The sequence below is a fragment of the Miniopterus schreibersii genome, assembly GCF_964146895.1.
Source record: "Miniopterus schreibersii genome assembly, chromosome: 5".
Lineage (NCBI taxonomy): Eukaryota > Metazoa > Chordata > Mammalia > Chiroptera > Miniopteridae > Miniopterus > Miniopterus schreibersii.
The window spans coordinates 6,518,551-6,537,198 of record NC_138106.1 but is presented as its reverse complement, the minus strand read 5'-3'; the positions used below and the strand labels follow the sequence as shown (position 1 = coordinate 6,537,198).

Here is an 18,648-nt window from a genome sequence, read left to right as displayed (position 1 = left end):
GTAACGAAGACATGAGGCAGTTCTCCCTTCACAGCACTGGGTCCTTGAGATGCACCAATTTTCAGTGTCCTGGCCTTGCCTAAGCTGGGCCGTTTTATTTTATATCCGCCTTCAGGAATCTAAATTTTCCTCCAAAATATTGATAATCTGACGTGAATTTGCCTAGGAAATGTACACATTTCTAGCCACCGACCCAAGTATTTTCAGCTAAAAATGGGAAGTGGCAGGGTGTGGGTGACGATTTTGAGCATGGGTGGGAGTCATACGTTTTATCACCCGGCAAGTCATTCGCCCTAAGGTTCAGTTCCCTCATATTTAAAGTGGGGAGCAGAATGCCCTGGAGAATTACCAGGCGCATCAGCCCGGCGCAGCCCAGGCCGGTCGCTGTGAAGGCGCCGCTCAACTCTAGGGGGCGCCGCTCACGGAGGCGGTAGGACCGGGGCTTCTCCGCGCAGCGCCGACTCGGCCGCCCAGCCAAGGGCCCAGCTCGTCCGTTTATCATCTCAGAGTCTTTTCATGATAAGAATGATCAGAAATCAAAAATCTGGAAAGAAATCCAAGAATGGGGCCCCCTGTTACCCCGAGCCCCGCGGCCGCTCGGGCCGCCAGCACCAGCCCCGGGTTCCTGCCGGATTCGAGAGGCGAGCTTGACGCTGAAGCCTCGGGACAAGGGGAGGAAACCCAGGGAGACTCTCCGCCGGGGCCCGGGGCGCACCGCCTGGCACCGCGGCGCAGGGACTGAGCGCCGGGCGCGGGGCGCAGCGAGGGCCGGGCCGGAACAGGCTGGCCCCGCCCCCCGCCCCCGCCCCCGCTCCTCCCCCTCCTCCCCCTCCCCTCCCCCCCGGTGTCTCCCCTCCCCTCTTCGCCCCTCCTCCCCGCCTCCCTCCTCCCTGCTCCCCGCTGCTGAAGAGCCCTCCGCCGAGGGGCCGGGCCGGTTACTTCCTCCAGCGGCGGAGCGGCGCGCAGTGGAGCCGCAGCCCCAGCCCAGCCCAGCCCAGCGCCAGGAGCCGCCTGCTCGCCCGCCCGCCCGCCTTCCTTCGCCCCGGCCCGGGGAGCGCCGCACCCGCACCCGCACCGCGGCCCCGCCGCGCTCGCACCGAGGAGCCCGGGCCTCCAGCAGCAGCCGCCCGGCCGCTCGCCGGCCCTGCCCGAAGCCGCGCGGTAAGAGCGGGGTCCGGGGTGGGCGGGCCGGCCGGGCGCGGGCCCGGGGGTCCGTGGAGAGCCCCCCCCCCCCGGCGCCGGCTCCTCCCCTGGGGGATTCAGAAACGGGGCTGGAGACGCGGGTAGCGCCGAGGTCCGCACGCGGGGGTCCAGGCGGGGTGGCGGCTGCTCCTAGGACTCGGGCGTCGCGCGCCTGGGTTCTGTGCCTGTGCGGTTCGTGTGGCGGGTGGCTGCGGGGACGCGGGGACGCGGGGCCCGGGGCAGGGCGCGGAGTGGGCCCGGCGTTGACGCGCGGAGCCGGCTGCGAACTTGGGCCGCGCGGCCCCCGGGTCGCCGAGCCGCCGGGGCTGGGCGTGCGCGCCGGCTTGGCTCGCTTGCTTTTGTTTTTAAAAGGAATCGAGGGCCTAGTGGGGGGGGGGGGGGCTCCGGCCAGTGGGCGCCCCGGCGGATCTGGTTTCGCCAAGGGGCAGGAGGAACTCAGCAGAGGGTGTCCGAGGGGGGCCCCCGGCGCGCCCAGGTTTGCGGGTGATTTACTGGAGCGCGCCGGGCCCGGGAAGATCTGGGGCGCCCGCCTCCTGAAACACCTGGGAGGCTGCGACTCCGGGAACACGCAGAGCCGCGGGTCACCTGCTCGGTCACGTCCAGGGCCCGGCCCCGGCCAACCGCGCGGGAGGCGCCCGGGGAAGGAGCGGGGGCGGCCGGGGCGCGCGGCTGGAGCGCAGGACCCCCCGCGGGCGCGCGGGGGCGGCTCCGGGCCCCTCGGCCCCGCCGGGCGAGCACCCGGAGCTGGCCGGAAAGGACGCCTTGGGCGCGCAGGGCTGCCTTTATTTTCTCGTTCATAAAGCATTTTTAATGAAGGGGTATCAGTGAGCGTTTGTGCATTTGAGGGTGTGCGGTTTTTTTTAAAGCACAGGAGACTTTTTATATTGGTCTGTTTCAATTTCAAGGTAGCCTGAAATAGTAGTTGACGTGCTACTTATTTAGAAAGTGAAGAAGTGAGCAGTCCCCTTTGGAGATAAGGGTAATTTATTTTAACTCACCACGAAGAGATTATGTTTGTTCTGGACAATGGAAGCGCCTGTGCGCCATCTGCCTGCCCGCATCACCACCCATCAGGGAGATAAATCTCCAAGTTAAGGTTTATTAAAATTCTGAGTAATATCATAGTACAGTAAATGTTAGCCCCTCGGGTCCTGCAGGGAAATATCAAACACTCATTGTTGGGATTAGTCATTCCTCTCGCTAAAGTGATAACTTTCAAAGGAAAAACACACCAACCTTCAGAAAGGACTTGGAGGGGGGAGGGGGTCCTTTTTCTTTTTCTTTCCAAATTTGCCTAAATACAAACCTGTGGTCTAATCTCACATAAGTGATCACTTGTTCCAAGAAGGGTACAGTTGTCAGGCAAGTTCTGCTTGTTTTAAAAATTTAACCATGTTCAGCACTTAGGTTTCTGCCACTTTCCTTTTTTTCTTTCTTTTTTTTGGTTTTTGGGGTTTTTTGTTGTTGTTGTTGTTCACAAGCAGCTTTCCAAAGGGCAACACAAAAACACAAAAAGGACCCAAATTTGAAATTGATTTACATGGAGAAACTTGGCTTGTCTGCCACCTTAACGAGCCACGTTGAATAAAATAAGTGAACTTAAATTTGATTAATTCTGTGTCTGCCTGAAACCACTTTGATTCTTCATGGTTCTTACAAAACAAATTAAAAGCTGGACAACAAAAGAATTCTATTCTGGAATGAATAATTACAGCTCTTTATGTGGGAGTGGTAGACTGCCTTTTCTTCCAAGTATTTGTACACAAAAACCCCCGCCAAGCTTTTCCATCGCCTTCCACATCCATTCTCTGTCCATCTCTGTGAAGGTGGGAAATTATTCCACATTTCCCAAGTCACCAAGCGTCTGCAAACCAGACGTAGAAAAGGAGCCGGCCTGGGTGGGTAATTGGCAGCACCCAAGATGCCTGGGCATTTTGCTCTTCTGTTTCAGGCTCGTGTATTTAATCAACAGGTTAGCAGGACTTAGTTCATTCCTGTAAATGACAGAAGGCTCTGCATTGAGGAGCATTTCCCATTGTAAAGAGTAGCATGCAGGCGCCGGTCTAATAACATCTGTGTGCTGTCTGACCTATAGGATGTGGTGGGAGAAGGCCCAGGCCCCATCCCTCAGGTTACCCTGGCACATGGAGGCGCTCGGGATTTAGGGCCATCCCCAACTGCCGTGTGGTCTACACTGTGCCCCTCAGAAGCCCCCACAGTAGCTGTGTGATCCTAGGCAAGTTCCCAAAGGTCTCTGGGCCTCGCTGTGTCACATCCACCGCTCAGGGATGTCTGGAAGATTCAGTGAGGTGGGAAGGGACAGTCCCCCAGCTCAGGCTCAGCCCTGGGCTAGGAGGAATCTGTCATTGCAGCCGTCATCAGTACTGAATATTGATCCTTGAGTGCATGTGGGAACATGGCCCACCAAGTGGAGATGCTGAACAAATGTGGCCACTTTTGATCCAGGACAGCCCCTCCCCTTCCCTGCCCACCCCCATAGCCCTGTTATTTATTTCCAGTGCTCCAGCCTTCACTGGCCACCGGGATAATTACCCGCACTCTGAGGGTTTTAACAGCCCTCTGCGGTGCCTCTGGCCTCCCCTGAGGCAGACACTCACCTCCCACACTGCCTCTCCAGCCAAGGGAGGGGGGAGGGTGTTGAGTTGTTGGGAGGTCTGCTTTAGCTATAACATTGATCATAAAGAAAAAACAAGAAAGCACACACAAAAAACCAATTAGGTACCGGAAAATATGCTATTTGCCACCTCTGGTAAGTGCTATCTATTGCGCAGTGTTTTAATTACTCAGAGGTCTCAGCTGTAACAGTTGGGAGCACCCGGTGGAGACTGGCGGGGAGGGCAATTAGTGGACCCCAGAAAGCTGCCTTATAGCCCTTCAGTTCCGTAGCCAGGAAGCCAGGAGGTTGAGGAGGGCCCCATAGGGTAAAGGTTACTATCAACTGTGCTAACCTAGGTTATTTGAAAATGAGTTTTGGTTTCTCTGGGTTTTTTATCTAACATTCTAGTGCCATTATCTAGGTACCCTTTTCCCTTATTAATATATAACTCACCTGGCCAAACAGTTTCATATTAGGGCCCCAAATAAATTCACAGTCTGTTACGGCACAGTCCAGTTGCAAGCCACATATGTAACTATAACTTTTCTAATAGCCATCTTAAATATTTAAAATAGGTGCACTTAATTTCAGTATATTTCCATTAACCGAATATATTCAAAGTGTTATATAAACATGCAGTAAATGCAGCGTTATTACTGAGATATTTTACTTTTTTCTACGAGACCTTTGAAATCTCTGCTTGTGTATGTTACATGCAGAGCATGTCTTAGCCATGTGCCTGGCGCTCACCAGACGCACGTGGCCGGTGGCTACCACGTTGGGCGGGGCAGGTCTAGCATAAGCCCAGATACTGTCAGAGCAAGTGAGGCCGATCTGTGACTGGAATTGCTTCTTGAGGAAGTGCACAGCTGGGCGACACACAAAGCAGACGTGTTTAGAGCTCGTGTATTTAACACTGGAGGATCTGGGACCGGGCCGGAGGGTTAGTCTGAAGCCGCGGTTCTCCCTTTGATCTCCCTGGGCCTGTGCTTCCTCCAGTGTGGACAGGAGGGGCCTCCCCGCTCCTCCCAGCATGTTTTCCTAGATCTTGATAAACCTGGAGCTGCCTGGAGCAGGTCACTCCTGAGGATCCCCAGTGCGGCTGACTGCCCCCTTGCAGACAGGAGGTGGCCCATGACTGTCTGGCACCCCTCTGGGCCCACACCCGGGTGGCAGGGAATAGTAGCCCCTCCCTTGCCTACCTGGGAAGGACACAGGCTGCCTTAGGAGGCTCTAAGTGGAATTCAGTGGGAATCAGCATTATTATTGAACTACTTAAATATCATAGCCTTTGTAAGAAAGGGCCTTTTAAATAAGAATTCCTGGCATTTGGTTCTGAATGACTATTATGCAACTTGACAGACTCAGCAGGAATCGGTGTCTTGCAGCCCGTGAAGTCTCCTTAAAAATGGAGCACTTGACTTGTTGCATCTGACTCTCCTTCCTTTTTTCTTTTAAGATGAATGATTTTGGAATCAAGAACATGGACCAGGTGGCCCCTGTGTCTAACAGTTACCGAGGGACACTCAAGGTGAGTGAGCAAGTCTTAATTAAAAGTTGTTTTTAATTTGTAAAGCTCAGTCTCTAGGAGGAAAAAAAAAATGAAACAGTGGGCTAAGTCCCAGAAGACCTGTTCTAGCCCCAACTTCTAATTTACTGGCTGTGTGACTCTGGACTGTTTGCTTAATCTCTCTGGGCCTCAGTTTTCTAGTCTGTAAAATGGGCATCCTGATGCTTGAACCCATTTAATTTGTAGAAGGTGAGGCCTTGGTAGTTTATTTCTGAGACTCCTACCAGGTGAAAAACCCTGTGGTTCTCAGCTACACAGAATTGGAGTTTCCTGGGATGAGGCAAGGACACCTAGGAGAGGCCAGCAGGCCCCACTACTGCTTCCATCAGGTGGTCCAAGCCCACTGGGCAGCCTGGGTCTGTGAGCCAGGAAACAGTAAAGATGAAAGCGGCCTCTGCTGCCCAGCAAAACACGTTTCCTGGAGCACCTGTCTTAATCCGGGGGGGGGGGGGGATTCTGTGGCAGCACTGATAACTAACTCCCCGTTGGCCTTTTCCACGCGTGAGAGCGGGACCTGATTGCTGTCAGCTTCGTGTAGTAAACACATCCCAGAAGCAGTGGGTTTAGATTGGCCTCCTCTGAGCCTGGGGTTTTGTACAGATACGTGTTCCTGGGATGTCACATTTTCCTCTGTAGATCCTGGGAGGTTATTTGTCTGATAGAACCCACAGAGCCAAACACGGGCTCAGGTCTTTCTTGAGTATTATGTAGGTCATCCAGCTTCAGGCGAGTGAGTTTCCCTGTTGGTTTGGTCAGACATTTTCAGTGGGGCAGAAACTGGACAAGATGTGATGGCACCAAGCTTGAAACCACACCCCTAGAAAGAAAAATTCTGTAAAGTGAAAGAATTTCGTGATGTCCGTGCAATTTCTGGGTTTGAAGAAGACACTGTCACTGGAATAGATGTGTTGAAATAGGCAGCGTGAATTCGTGTGATCTTTTGACTTCTTTATTGTAAAAACTGAACTTACTGTCAGCGAACCAAAGGCATTTCTTAGTCACCTGGGCAAAGCTAGTGGGAATTTCAAAAGTGGATTGGATATTTTACACACAGTCCAATATAGAGTAGTTTATAGATCTAGAGATGAACGTTTCATATTTGCCTAATAGGTCTTTCCTCGACATCTTGGGGCATCTGTTGGACATCACTGCCTTGGGTTTTGTGGGGCTGGGCTCCTTCCTGGGGAGTCGTTGTCTTGAGTGTTTGGGCCAGTTCCCGCTCTGCCCACCCTCTTTTGCAATGTGTCATCCATTGTTCCACATTTCTAAAAAGAAAGCGCAGGCCAATTTTATTTGTAAATGTGTTACACATTTTCTTATTGGTGACTCAACAGATGTGTCATTGTATTACACAGAACTTGGGATTTCCAGCGCGTGTTGGAAAAGTATAGCTTTCTTCACATATTTTCCTTAACCAGCTGGGCAGTGATGAATCAAGGCCTTACCTGTTACTTATTAACGAGTTTTACATTAAAGGCTATTTCTTTGATAAATGCTAGATGATCAGAAATCGACAGTGTGAGGTTTTATCTTGCTCTGTGTCTCTCTCCACTCTTTTCCCTTAAAACTGTAGATAGTTTCACTATAACCTGCTTCCTTTGGAGATCTTTCCCCAAAGATGATTGGGGGGGAGGGGGATGTTCTTTTTAATACTCTTTACTTTTATAAAATTAAATCTTAAGGAACTTTCTCAGTGTGTTTTACTATTTTCTGAACCATTGGAAATGAAGAAGAAAAACACCTAGTTTCAGTTAAAGTGTCTCATTGTAAACATTTAAAAATAAATGCTCCCAGAGATCTTTTTTTTCATTGCTTGATTTTCAGTTTCATTCCATCATTTGCCTTTCGCTGTAACTGCGGTGACCTGAAACTGCCTTGCCCGGGGTCATTTTCCTTACACACGTGGCCTGACCGAATTTCTCTCCTAGGATGTCGCTAATAGGCCAGGTGTTTGGACCAGGTGGGCTCTGAGGCCCCTCCCAGAACTGTTCTTCTGGGAGTCTAGTATTTTTAGGTTTGATTAGTTAATTTATTAATTTAAGTGGATTAGGCCATTAAAAATAAATCCCCAGTCGTCCTGACTCTTGAGGGAGACTGAATGGCCCGGAGTGAAACCGCTCCTTTCGGTGGCTCACGTGGGCCAGCCTAGACACCTCTTGCGTGCGGCTGGCCCATTCCAGGTGTGGCCTCTCGATGGCCAGCTTAATCGGGGCAAAGCAATGAGATTGCCCACGGACCACTTTGAAAACAGGTAATTAAGTAAGTAAATATATTTCTGCTTTCTTTCTGTCCCTTCTTGCAGCGACAGCCAGCCTTCGACACCTTTGATGGGTCCCTGTTTGCCATATTCCCCTCCCTGAATGAAAAGCAAGCTCTCCAAGAAGTGCCCACAGGCTTGGATTCCATTTCTCACGGTAATTGCTACCCCGAAGGACACACTGTGCGTGATGGCCCAGAGTAACCCGGTGAATAAGGACAGTCCATGAGCAATGAGTGTTGGTATCTTGAGTCTTTGGTGTAAAAAGTCAGGTGGAGGCTCAACCTGGGACAAGACAGTTTTTCCCATTTGATGAGTGTGATGATTCTGGTGGCTTCCCTGCCAGACGCACCCCGGGGAGAGCACATCTCCCGCTCTTGGCACCCTGCAGGGGACCCTGAGATTTCCATCAGGGTCTTTTCACCCCGGTGGCTCCCAGGTCCACCCGGCAGAGCAGAACAGGGCACAGGCAAATGCGTCGCGGCTTTTCATTCTGGGCTCGCAGTGAGCTCATCCCTGGAGTTTGGGGGCCGCAAATGATTCCTGCTTGTTTTCTACGCATCCCTGTTGACTTTCACACTTCTGCACGTCCTTGTTTGTTCTTTATAAAGGACCAGCACGTCAGCGATGCCTCCGCAGTGCCTGGGATCGTTATTAGTTGGAAACATTCCAGACGTGACTTTGTCACGTGAAGTAGGTGCTAGAAATTACGGCCCAGAAAATTAATTGAAACGCGCACTGGCGTCGGCAGGCCTTCGTGTGACAGTCATTTATCATTTTTTAAATGGCTGAGGGAATATCCAGAGAAGACAGTTTTCAACAAAAATGGAAAGTGGGCCAACTTCACAGGGCTCAGGGCTGCCTGTACCCGGCTCCAGTCTCCACCTGCTGCTTAGTTTACTGGAATCGACTTCCGAATTATGTATTTGCAACCCCTTAAGAATTTGGGCCAAGAATCATGCCATTTTTTTTTTTATTATCTAGTTTTCAGATAGCTTTCAATAGACATTTTGCCTAGGCATAAACTGCTGTGTGAAATTTTGCATCATAAGAAAAAACTTGAGTTTGATTTTATTTTAGATTTTTTTAAATAATTGAAGATACGGGATGTGTAATTTTTTTAAATCTCGGTCAAAAGTATTTTGGGGGGTAACACTGATTCTCTTAAGGAATTATGTCAAGGTTGAGATCAGAATTGTTCTTTCTAAAAGCTGACGCGCCTCCCCTGGATTCTCCCTCTGCTATTGCCAGCTTGAAGTCCTAATGTCCCCGGGTTTCTTTCTAGACTCGGCCAGCTGTGAGTTGCCTCTGCTAACTCCCTGCAGCAAGGCTGTGATGAGTCAAGCCTTGAAGGCTACCTTCAGTGGCTTCAAAAAGGAGCAGCGCCGTCTGGGCATCCCCAAGAGTAAGTGCCTCTTTGTAGAGCTGCTTTTCTGAGCCTGCCCCATACTAGACCAACGAACTTGACTGCCACGGCTCCAGATGGGTTATTTAAAAAAAAAACACAACTCTTGTTTAAGACGGCTCACAAAGAGTGGCAGAGATGGGGTTAAGCTGAGCCACTTTTTATTGCAACCAGTCACCTGCACACTCCATCCAGCACTTAGAATTCCCCCGGGTGGCTCGCTCGTTTCATTGGTCTTCGGTGCACGTGTGGCCCTGGGGGGTAAATCAGGAGCTACTACTCTGGTCTCACTCCCTCCTGCCTTTTTCCCTCTGTTCCATCTCTTCTTCCCTCCCCGTAGATCCCTGGCTGTGGACGGAGCAGCAGGTCTGCCAGTGGCTCCTCTGGGCCACCAACGAGTTCAGCCTGGTGAACGTAAACCTCCAGAGGTTCGGCATGAATGGCCAGGTGTTGTGTAACCTGGGCAAGGAGCGTTTTCTGGAGCTGGCACCTGACTTTGTGGGCGACATTCTCTGGGAGCATCTGGAGCAAATGATCAAAGGTACCAGCCGTGGGAGGGAAGAGCGGGCAACTGTGGGGTCAGAGTTTCAAATGATGTCAGTTGCCTGAAAACGCCACTGGAGTGAGTCACATATGGGGCCTCGATTATAGATTTGAATCCACTTAAGCGTGTGTGTGTGTGTGTGTGTGTGTGTGTGTGTGTGGGACATGGAGCGTAGCCCCAAGGCGACAGCCTGAGTCACTAACTGGTTCACTGTCGCTAGACGGCATTCGTCGGAGCAGGACGTGTTGGCTCAGATTCGGAGGCCAGCAAAGAATCCTTCCCCTGTTCTGTGGCTCCCCTTACAGAACCGAAAGAACGAAGCCAGCCTCGGCGGTGCGAGCCTTTATCCAAACTCCGTGAATTGTACAGTAAATTTTCTTAAGTCCAAATGGAGTCCAACAGAGAATTTTTTTGGGTTTCATGTTTTTAAAGAAATGTAGGAGTAATTGATAGATATTTTTACACTGATACATATTCTACAAAAACTGGCCTTCTGAGCAAAGAACTCTCATCATAGAAAGTTGTGATTCAGACCTTATGAGAGCATTGAGACCATTGTTAAAAATACAGTGAGTTCAAAAAGAAAAACATTGTAGTGAGGGATCACTTAAGTGAAAACTTGAAGAAAATTAGCCCCTTTGTAGAGTTCTGGGAACTATTCCTCATTTAAATGAGCGCTGAGTTTCACTGTCTGTCAGAACTTGAGTCCACTACCAGCTCTCTCTAGTGATGGCTCCTGAGGGCCAGGGGAACTCATTTTTAAAAATGCCCAAATCTTCTTGAACTTGGACGAGTCTGACCCGACAAGGTTCTGGTGAGGATGTTTGCTGGCAGGTTGGGCCTGTTTGGCCACTCTCGGGTGTGCGCCTGTGGCTCTGGGTTTGTGGGCGTGTGGGGGTGCCCGTGTGGTTGTGTGTGTGTGTAGGGAGTAGACACGCAGAACCACAAACCTTTTCCCTTTCAAAGCTCCTGGGCATGTGTGTCCCCAAGTGGCCCTCTCTCTGTGTAGCGGTCACCCTACCCTGGGGGGACTTTCAGAGTCTGAAACAATGGCCCTGAGCCTCACGGAGGCAGGGACTGAGTCTCCTTTACTCACCTGCTCTATTTCCGGCCACTGCCTGGTACAGGTGAATGAATATTTCATGATTCATTGACACACCATCTAGATTATGCAGTAGAGACTTTAACTTTGCCTCTGACTGCATTCATGGGCGAAGACTCACTCTACTTATTGAAAAATGCATCATGGTCTCTAGTTTTTGAAAAGATGGAATGACTTGGAACACTGTCGGATTAAATGTGACACCAAATGTGTTGCATTATCTTGAAATACCCCCTATAGCAGTAATTCAGAAAGCCACTTTCTCTCGTGTAGTTTTAACCTCGATCTGCAAACTTAGCACTCCTGTGTCTGTTTTCCAGAAAACCAAGAAAAGACAGAGGATCAGTATGAAGAAAACTCCCACCTCAACTCCGTTCCTCATTGGATTAACAGCAATTCATTAGGTCAGTCTGGGTTCTGCCCTTGAGATTTGAGATCTGGGCTTGAAGTCATCCTGTTAGCTCTTGGACACTCCGAAGGCATGATCTAGACCTGCACTGACCCATATAGTGGCCACACGTGGCGACTGAGCTTGAAATGTGGCTGGTCCACATTGAGATGCGTGACAGCAATGTAACGCACAGCAGATCTGGAAGCCTTAGTGTGAAACAAAGAATGTAAACTGTCTCCTTCCTCATTTGAAAAATATTCATCACTTATTGAAATGATAATTGATATCTTAGGTTCACGTAAAATTTTTCAGTTTCCCTGGGTGTGTTTTTTGTGTGTGTGTGTGTTTTACTTTTTTAATGTGGCCACCAGAAAATTTAACATGGCGTAATGGCCAGAGCTGGCCCAGGCCCTGCACAGAGCGAGGGGTAGAATGTAGGGAGCTGACTGCTGGGGTCACGTCTGGTATAACAGATGGGAGGTGGCGGGTGCAGGAAGTGTGTGGAGAGCAACACCAAATTTGCTCTGAACTTTGGAGTTGGAAAAGGCATCCTGGAATTCAGGTTCTCTCTCTGGTGAGTGTAGGTTACAGGTGGTCCCCCGATCCAGCCCTGGGACGGAGGGACTAGAGATGCCCCATAGGACATACTGACGGGGCATGTCACTTAGTCTGAGCCTCAGTGTCCTTGGAAGTTGAAAGAGCCAGTAACCCCTGTCATCCTGAGGGTCTCGGGAAAGCACTTGTTGAACAAAAGCCGTAGAAACAGTAACTCTGGGGCATCGCACCCAGGCCCAGAGGCAGCGGGCGGTAAAAGGCCAGCAAGGCTGAGGAGATGAATGGTTTGCAAAGAGGACTTCGTGGAAAGCCTCCCGTCAGAGCCCACATGTCCGCTGGGTGTGCAAAGGCCAGGCACGCAGAACTGCTCAAGTTTGGTCGGTTTGAGGGGCGGAGGGTCCGCGATTACCACGCGCTGTGACCTAACGGCTCCGCCGTCGGTGGCTCTGTCGCAGGCTTTGGCATGGAGCAGGCGCCGTACGGAATGCAGGCGCAGAGCTACCCCAAGGGCAGTCTCCTGGACAGCCTGTGTCCGCCTGCAGCGGCGCCCGGCGCCCTCAGTTCCGAGGAGTTCCCGATGTTCCCCAAGTCCCAGCTCAGCGCGGTCGGCGTCGGCTACTGCTCCGTCGGCCAGGACTTCGCCGGCGGCAGCGTGAATCTGATGGGCAGCGCCTCTGGTAAGGAGCTTCCGCGCGTTCCTCGCCGTGGGCTGTGGGTGTGGTTCCCGGGGGCCATGGCCAGACAGCGACCCGAGCTGCTCCATCAGGGTCCTGTGTCCCACTCCTGCAGGAGGCCGGGACTCGTCCTGTTCTGAGTGACGTTAGGTCCCAGGCGACGGGTTCACTCCGCAGGCCTGCCCCTCGTGTTTCAGGCTGCGGTGGGGCCTTAGGAAGCTGCGTAAGCAAGACAGTCCCTGCTGTTGTGAACAGGTTCCTCCACCCAGCGGGATGTTTGGGAGACAGTGCAGGAATGAAATAGATTTCTTTTTACGGAGATGTGTATACACAGGGCGCAGATCTCAGGTTATACAACTGAGATTGAATTTTCACATATATACGCCTGTGTAAAGCCACCCAGATGGAGATGGGCTTCCAGCATCCCAGAACGCTCCCTCATCCCTGTCCCGAGCGTCAGCAGCATCCCCACCCCAAGAGGAAACCACTGTCCTGAGTTTATCATTGTAGTTTCTTCTGTTCTTGAACTTGGTATAAATGGGGTCAGACTGTGTGTTGTTTTACTTGTCATTATGGCTGAGAGCCACCTCTCTTGTCGGATGTAGCAGCCCCTGTCCTTTTCACTGCTGTATAATACTCCATCCCGTGAGGCTTCACTTGATTTCTCGGTTCTGCTGCCGAAGGAAGGTGTGGCTGTGCAGCACATGCGTAAGGAACGAGGCCCTCAGTTTAAGAGCATTAGGAAGCCTGAATGATTCTGCACCAGCAGGAAATACGGTTGAATGCAGGTGCCATTGAGTCCAAGACAACCTGCAGGTTTTTATTAGCAGTAGGGCTGGATGTGTCATTGTCCTGGAGGATTCAAAGTTTGTGCCTGCTTATCTTTGCCAGGGAAGCCCGGAGACCGTGACTCCCCTGAGAATGGCGGGGACAGCTTCGAGAGCTCAGACTCCCTGCTCCAGTCCTGGAACAGCCAGTCGTCGCTGCTGGAGCAGCGGGTGCCTTCCTTCGAGAGCTGCGAGGACGACTGCAGCCAGTCCCTGTGCCTCAGCAAGCCGACCATGTCTTTCAAGGATTACATCCAAGAGAGGAGCGACCCGGTGGAGCAGGGCAAACCAGTCATACCTGCGGCCGTGCTGGCCGGCTTCACAGGTGAGTGTACAGCTCCGGTGTCCCTGTCACCTCCCTGTGCCCTGCCCACGACAGCCATGTTTGGCCAGGGCGGTTCTAGTCTCAGCACATTGTATCTGCACCCCACATTTGATCCGAGGGATGTAATCCTGAATCCAGACAAGCTGTACCTCTGAATCCTAAAAAGGCCAACCTTGCAGGAATGCCCGTGGATGCAGCTCAGTGGATGGAAATCCAGGGCTGCTCCCTCGGCCATTCCCGAGAGAAGGGGAGGATCCGGGCACCGGGGCGCTGAAGGCTTAGCTCTGACTCACCCACTCCAGGAATTTCAAAGAATGTAAACTGGCTCGGGGAGGGGCAGCAAGCCAGCCTCAAATAACACAGGACTGTTTACCTTTTCTTGCTTCTAAAACCCATCTTATTTTTTACGGTTTGGGCAAGAGCTATTCTAGGCAAGGGACAAATATTAAAGTTGTTTTTAGAACCAGATTATTTCCAGCGTTTTAGCAAAAATACCGAGATTTTTTTCTTTAATTGCTTCATGTGTCCTTAAATGAGCTTTTCCCCCTATACTTTCACTATATATAGAGCCACTGGGGATTTAAAAAATCTGATCGGTTAAATGAGACAGTGTAGGCATCCACTTCTTTCTGTCATCTGAAACAAATAGCCACGAACCCGTTAAAGTACACGCCGAGTGAGTGAGAAAGAAGGGTGGTGTCCATACCCTGAGGGTCAGGGTCTGGTCAAATAAACAGCTGTGGCATTAGTTTCCATTTTAGTGTTCGTTACCTGCCCCTCGGTGTAGTTAGCTGGGCACATTGTCCCGAGTCCTTAGGATGGACGGCCCAGCGTGGGTGGGGTATTAACCCATTTTACAGATGGGGAAGTGTGCGCAGAGGGACGCAGCTCCCTGGGCACGCTGGCAGCCAGTCCCATCGGTTCTGGAACTCCTGTACTTTGTGCCTCGTAGCCAAGCCTTGCCGCCCATGGCCTCTGTGTCTTGGGGCACAGCTCTTGGATGGGCGTGTGATCCAGGCCAGGGCACCTGGCCTCTGAGCCACGTCTTTTCTCTAGACAGGGCTGCCACGGTGCTTCTCTGCAAGGTGGTGGTTCTAAATGCTAATCAGGAAAGGGCGCAGAGGGGGCACTTGGCACAGCGTAGGCCTCAGCACTTGGAGGTGGTTGGGCCGTGGGTGTCACTCCCAATGCCCAGGTGGCTCTTGAGGAGTCTGAGTCTTGGATTTAGCAATCGAGCCACGTCATGTGGCCGGAAAGCTGCAGCACAGGATTCCATGAATAACTTGCCTCACTCTGTGGTAAATGCCCCCTTCAACTGCCCCCTCCGGTCCCATCATTTGTAGAGACAAACTCTGAAAGTTGCTACAGAAGGAACAGTGACACGGCGTGAGGAATTTTGATGCCAAGAGTTGGTGGCCCTGAATTTTCCCCCAGAAAGACCGAACCCAGCCATCAAGGACCTGATGACTCTTTTCTGGGCGTAGGAGGCATGGAGGTCTGAAGGAAGACCTCTGTCTGGTGTTCAGCCTCACCCCACTAGCATTCAGGACTGTCACGGCTCCTGGAGTGGCACCTTCACGGTGGCACCCAGCATCGGGGCTCACGTGCCTCCGCTGTTTGTTTCATTAGGATGGCCAAAGCCTTGCCGTCTTTTAAATCTGTAAAAACCTGTCACCTGCCCTCTCCCCCAGGAAGCGGACCGATCCAGCTGTGGCAGTTTCTCCTGGAGCTGCTCTCCGACAAATCCTGCCAGTCGTTCATCAGCTGGACTGGCGACGGATGGGAGTTTAAGCTTGCTGACCCCGATGAGGTATGCCCCCCCCCCCGGGTTCACAGATTCGGTTCCCTGGGCACAAGGAAGGGTCCCCCGGTAAAAGGAGAGCTCTCCTGGCGGTCGGAAACTTGAGTGCGGTCTTGGATCCGTTGACAAGGGGCAGTGTCTCTGGGTCTGCGTGGGCGTTGGCAAGAGTTCACCGTGGGTGCGGGCACTGCACTCCCTCCACCCCTCCCGCTGTCCTCAGAGAACCAGCCAAGGGACACAGCCCTGGTACAAGTCCTAAAACGGATGGTACCCTTGGGGTCCTTTAGTGGGCGAGTGTCCCCAGTGAGTACGCGCCAGCAGCATCGGGGGGGGGGGGGGGGGGGGGGGGGGGAGTCGTTCACTTTTCCTTAAATGCCGATGGGAACTGAACTCCTTTCCGCCCGTGTCCCCTGCAGGTGGCCCGCCGGTGGGGAAAGAGGAAGAATAAGCCCAAGATGAACTACGAGAAGCTGAGCAGGGGCCTGCGCTATTACTACGACAAGAACATCATCCACAAGACGTCGGGGAAGCGCTACGTGTACCGCTTCGTGTGCGACCTGCAGAACTTGCTGGGCTTCACGCCCGAGGAACTGCACGCCATCCTGGGCGTCCAGCCGGACACGGAGGACTGAGGCCCGGGGGCTGCCCGCGGGGCCACCCTGACCGGCTGCCCCGGGCCCTGCCAGGCCGCTGGAACGCTCCAGGGAAGTCGCCGAGAGGCAGTGGCCTTATTTCATCCGAAACCGCAGCTCTCCGCCCAGCGCGCGGCGTGTCGCCCCGGCTCCTGCGGACGGGGGAGCGCCGTTCACGATGCGGTCGCGTTGCAGTGGCCGAGGGCGCGCTCCGAGCAGGCTGCGGGCAGGGCCGCCCGGGCTGCGGGCCCCTCTCCACGGAGTGAGCCCGTCCTGGACGCACACATCTTTCATTTTCTTTGGCCTTTTGCCACCAGGAATCACAAATGCGAAAGCGGTCTCTGTTTCGGAGGGCAGGAGGGGGCAAGAAAAACAATCGTGCCATTTCAGAAGTTGGTTTGTATATATGATTGTAATCTTATAATTGTTATCGAAATCCTCTAACTGTTCTATTTAACAGATATTGTATATTGTAATTTAAAATAATTATATTGCTGTATGTGAAATAAGAATGCAATGTTGTATTCCATTTTTCAAGAGCGCCTGTGGCATTTTGCAAACATGAATCTGCCACCGGCAGGCTAAGAGAATTTGTAAAGTGTATATTATTTACATTTAATATGCCTACAGGAATAAGGTCTACGAGGGTCAATCCCTGTTGTTTTGTTTTGTTCTGCCTGGATTGTTATCTGGCAAGGAGTATGTACATTTGGGAATTTTTATAAGAAACGTAATGTTATTTTCTGGGGGCACCTCTGGCCTCTGGTTTCCCCTTTTAAAAACTGTAATGTAAAACCTATAAAGCAGTATTTTTCTTGACAAATGGCATATGTTTTCCATTTCTATGCATGCCTGTAAGTCAGTTGATACACAAAACTTATCTTTTTTTCTTAGTTCACTTGTGTTTCCCCCACAGCTAACCTCCCAACCAGCCATTTCCACCCCGAGCGCCACTCCCAAGCCCCGAGTGACTGTGTGATTAAAATAAGAATACTATTTTTGGAAATCTGCAACTCCTTTTCAGAGATCAGGAGGGATTTATGTAGCAGCTATTTTTACTGTAAAAGTAATTCACTGGAAAAAAATGTAATTTGTAAGAAAGCTTTATTTTTTATCTGGGCTCCATGTAAAGTTAAACATACTGAAGGTTGGGGTGGGGGGTATCTATGAAACGTCGGACATGAATGGAGGATGTTTGTCCATCTTTGCTCACCGCTGAGTCTCGGGCTGTCTGGATACCACGCTGCTCCTTTTTGCTCAGCGACCGCAGCAACACAGTTTGGGGGTTTTGTTTTTTTTATTTGGGACGCAGAATGCCCGGAGGCCAAGAGGGTAAGCAAGGTGGGAGAGAGAAAGCACTGGACTGGTTCACACGAAGAAAACGTTTTAGTGGCGATGAAGACTTTGTTTCTAAGGACTCCCTGGGGCAGCGTGTACTCCTGGCCTTCCTGAGTGATCCGGCCCAGTGGGTTGTGAAGGCAGACAGGTGTCCCTGCACTGTGAGGACACCTGGACCCGGCCGTGTGATGAGACCATGGGGTTGGCGAGAAGGGCGGAGCTGCCTCGAGACCCACACAGGACAGTTTCCAGTATCTTTAAACAGGATGTTTCTCAGGCGGGACCTGTTTATCGCTCGGACATCTGTTTATAACATCAGCAGACATGTGGCTGGGAACACGTTGCTGCCAAAACAAACGTTCACCATCGGCTCGCTTTATATGGGTTCGAACCACGTGGAATCAATACTGGACTGTTTTTTAATCGACCGAGTTGGCAGTTTCATGTGGTCCAACCTAGTAGTGACGGGAACACGTCCCTTACAAACCTCTGGCATGGTAATGAACAGAACTCAAGTAAAAAATTTTTGTAATTTGGCAGTTTCTTTCTCAAATAAAGTATTTTGTTTACATAAACCCCTCCTCCTAAGAGTCGTCACACTCGGTCCCCACCCAGCAGGGAGGGGTGGAGGGAGGGTGCTGAGCTCAGCGGCTGCTCACTCAGCAGCTACCAGGCCTTGAGTCACATCTCCGTGTAACCGATTTATACTCGGCCACCTACTAAATCATGACCAGGCTGGACCCAGCTGGGAGCCCTTCCTACAGAAAGTCCCCAAAAGTGTTCCTAAATGCAGAATTCTTTTAGGAAGTGTTTAGAATAGGAAGGTTCTGGTTCTGCCTTTGCCAGGGGGCTTGGCAGACACACAGAAGAGAAGTGGGGTTGTTTACATCAAGAACATTAGGCTTTGAGGTTCAAGGGCTTTTGTCATTGAGGCCGGGACTCTCCGGACTCCTGACGTTGCTGGATGCAGTTGCTGGGATGCCTTAACCAGACAGGAGGGTGATGGTCCTGGGATACCTGGTCTCAGACTCCTCAGGGCTCCTTTCCACTCTTCAGAATTAGGATGACACAAAACAGGTGGATTCTGTCAGAGGTGCCTGGAGCCGGCTCACCGATGGTACCGTCTCTTCCCAAGTCTGCATCAGTGACGAGTTGGTAGTTTGAACTTGGTCGTGATGAGAGTATTTACGCCATGAAATCAGCAAACACTACAAATGAGGGGGCTCCCCCCATCCCCAGGGAGCTGGTTGTAAAACATTTACCAGCACACCACTGGTCATCAGTGTTTACCATATTAGAAATTCGCACACTTTAAATAACATTACATATACACATTCTTATGAAAAGCAACGATTTCTCTAAGAAGATGAGAATGGCATTGTTTTATATGCTTTCCCGTCTTTTTGA

The 18,648-nt window shown here is 51.5% G+C and overlaps 1 protein-coding gene across 2 annotated transcripts; it reads left to right on the top strand.

Annotated features, from left to right (window-relative positions):
- The first annotated feature begins 905 nt into the window (after positions 1–905).
- ETS2 (ETS proto-oncogene 2, transcription factor) lies at positions 906–17,814 on the top strand. Of its 2 annotated transcripts, XM_081138387.1 has the most exons (10): positions 906–1,161; positions 5,280–5,351; positions 7,693–7,804; positions 8,933–9,052; positions 9,393–9,593; positions 11,019–11,102; positions 12,100–12,321; positions 13,210–13,470; positions 15,162–15,280; positions 15,688–17,814. In XM_081138387.1, the coding sequence occupies exons 2-10, from the start codon at positions 5,280–5,282 to the stop codon at positions 15,901–15,903; spliced, it is 1,407 nt and encodes a 468-aa protein (XP_080994513.1). In that variant the 5' UTR covers positions 906–1,161; the 3' UTR covers positions 15,904–17,814. The 2 variants fall into 2 exon arrangements, with proteins under 2 accessions (XP_080994513.1, XP_080994514.1); XM_081138388.1 differs by lacking the exon at positions 8,933–9,052 and having other exon boundaries at positions 1,077–1,161.
- The last annotated feature ends 834 nt before the right edge of the window (positions 17,815–18,648 follow it).

Excerpts from the sequence above, each read along its gene's own strand:
- ETS2 (XM_081138387.1), top strand. The coding sequence starts at position 5,280 with ATGAATGATTTTGGAATCAAGAACATGGACCAGGTGGCCCCTGTGTCT. Across the intron at positions 9,053-9,392 it reads CCGTCTGGGCATCCCCAAGA|ATCCCTGGCTGTGGACGGAG; the intron begins GTAAGTGCCTCT and ends CCCTCCCCGTAG. Across the intron at positions 11,103-12,099 it reads GATTAACAGCAATTCATTAG|GCTTTGGCATGGAGCAGGCG; the intron begins GTCAGTCTGGGT and ends GCTCTGTCGCAG.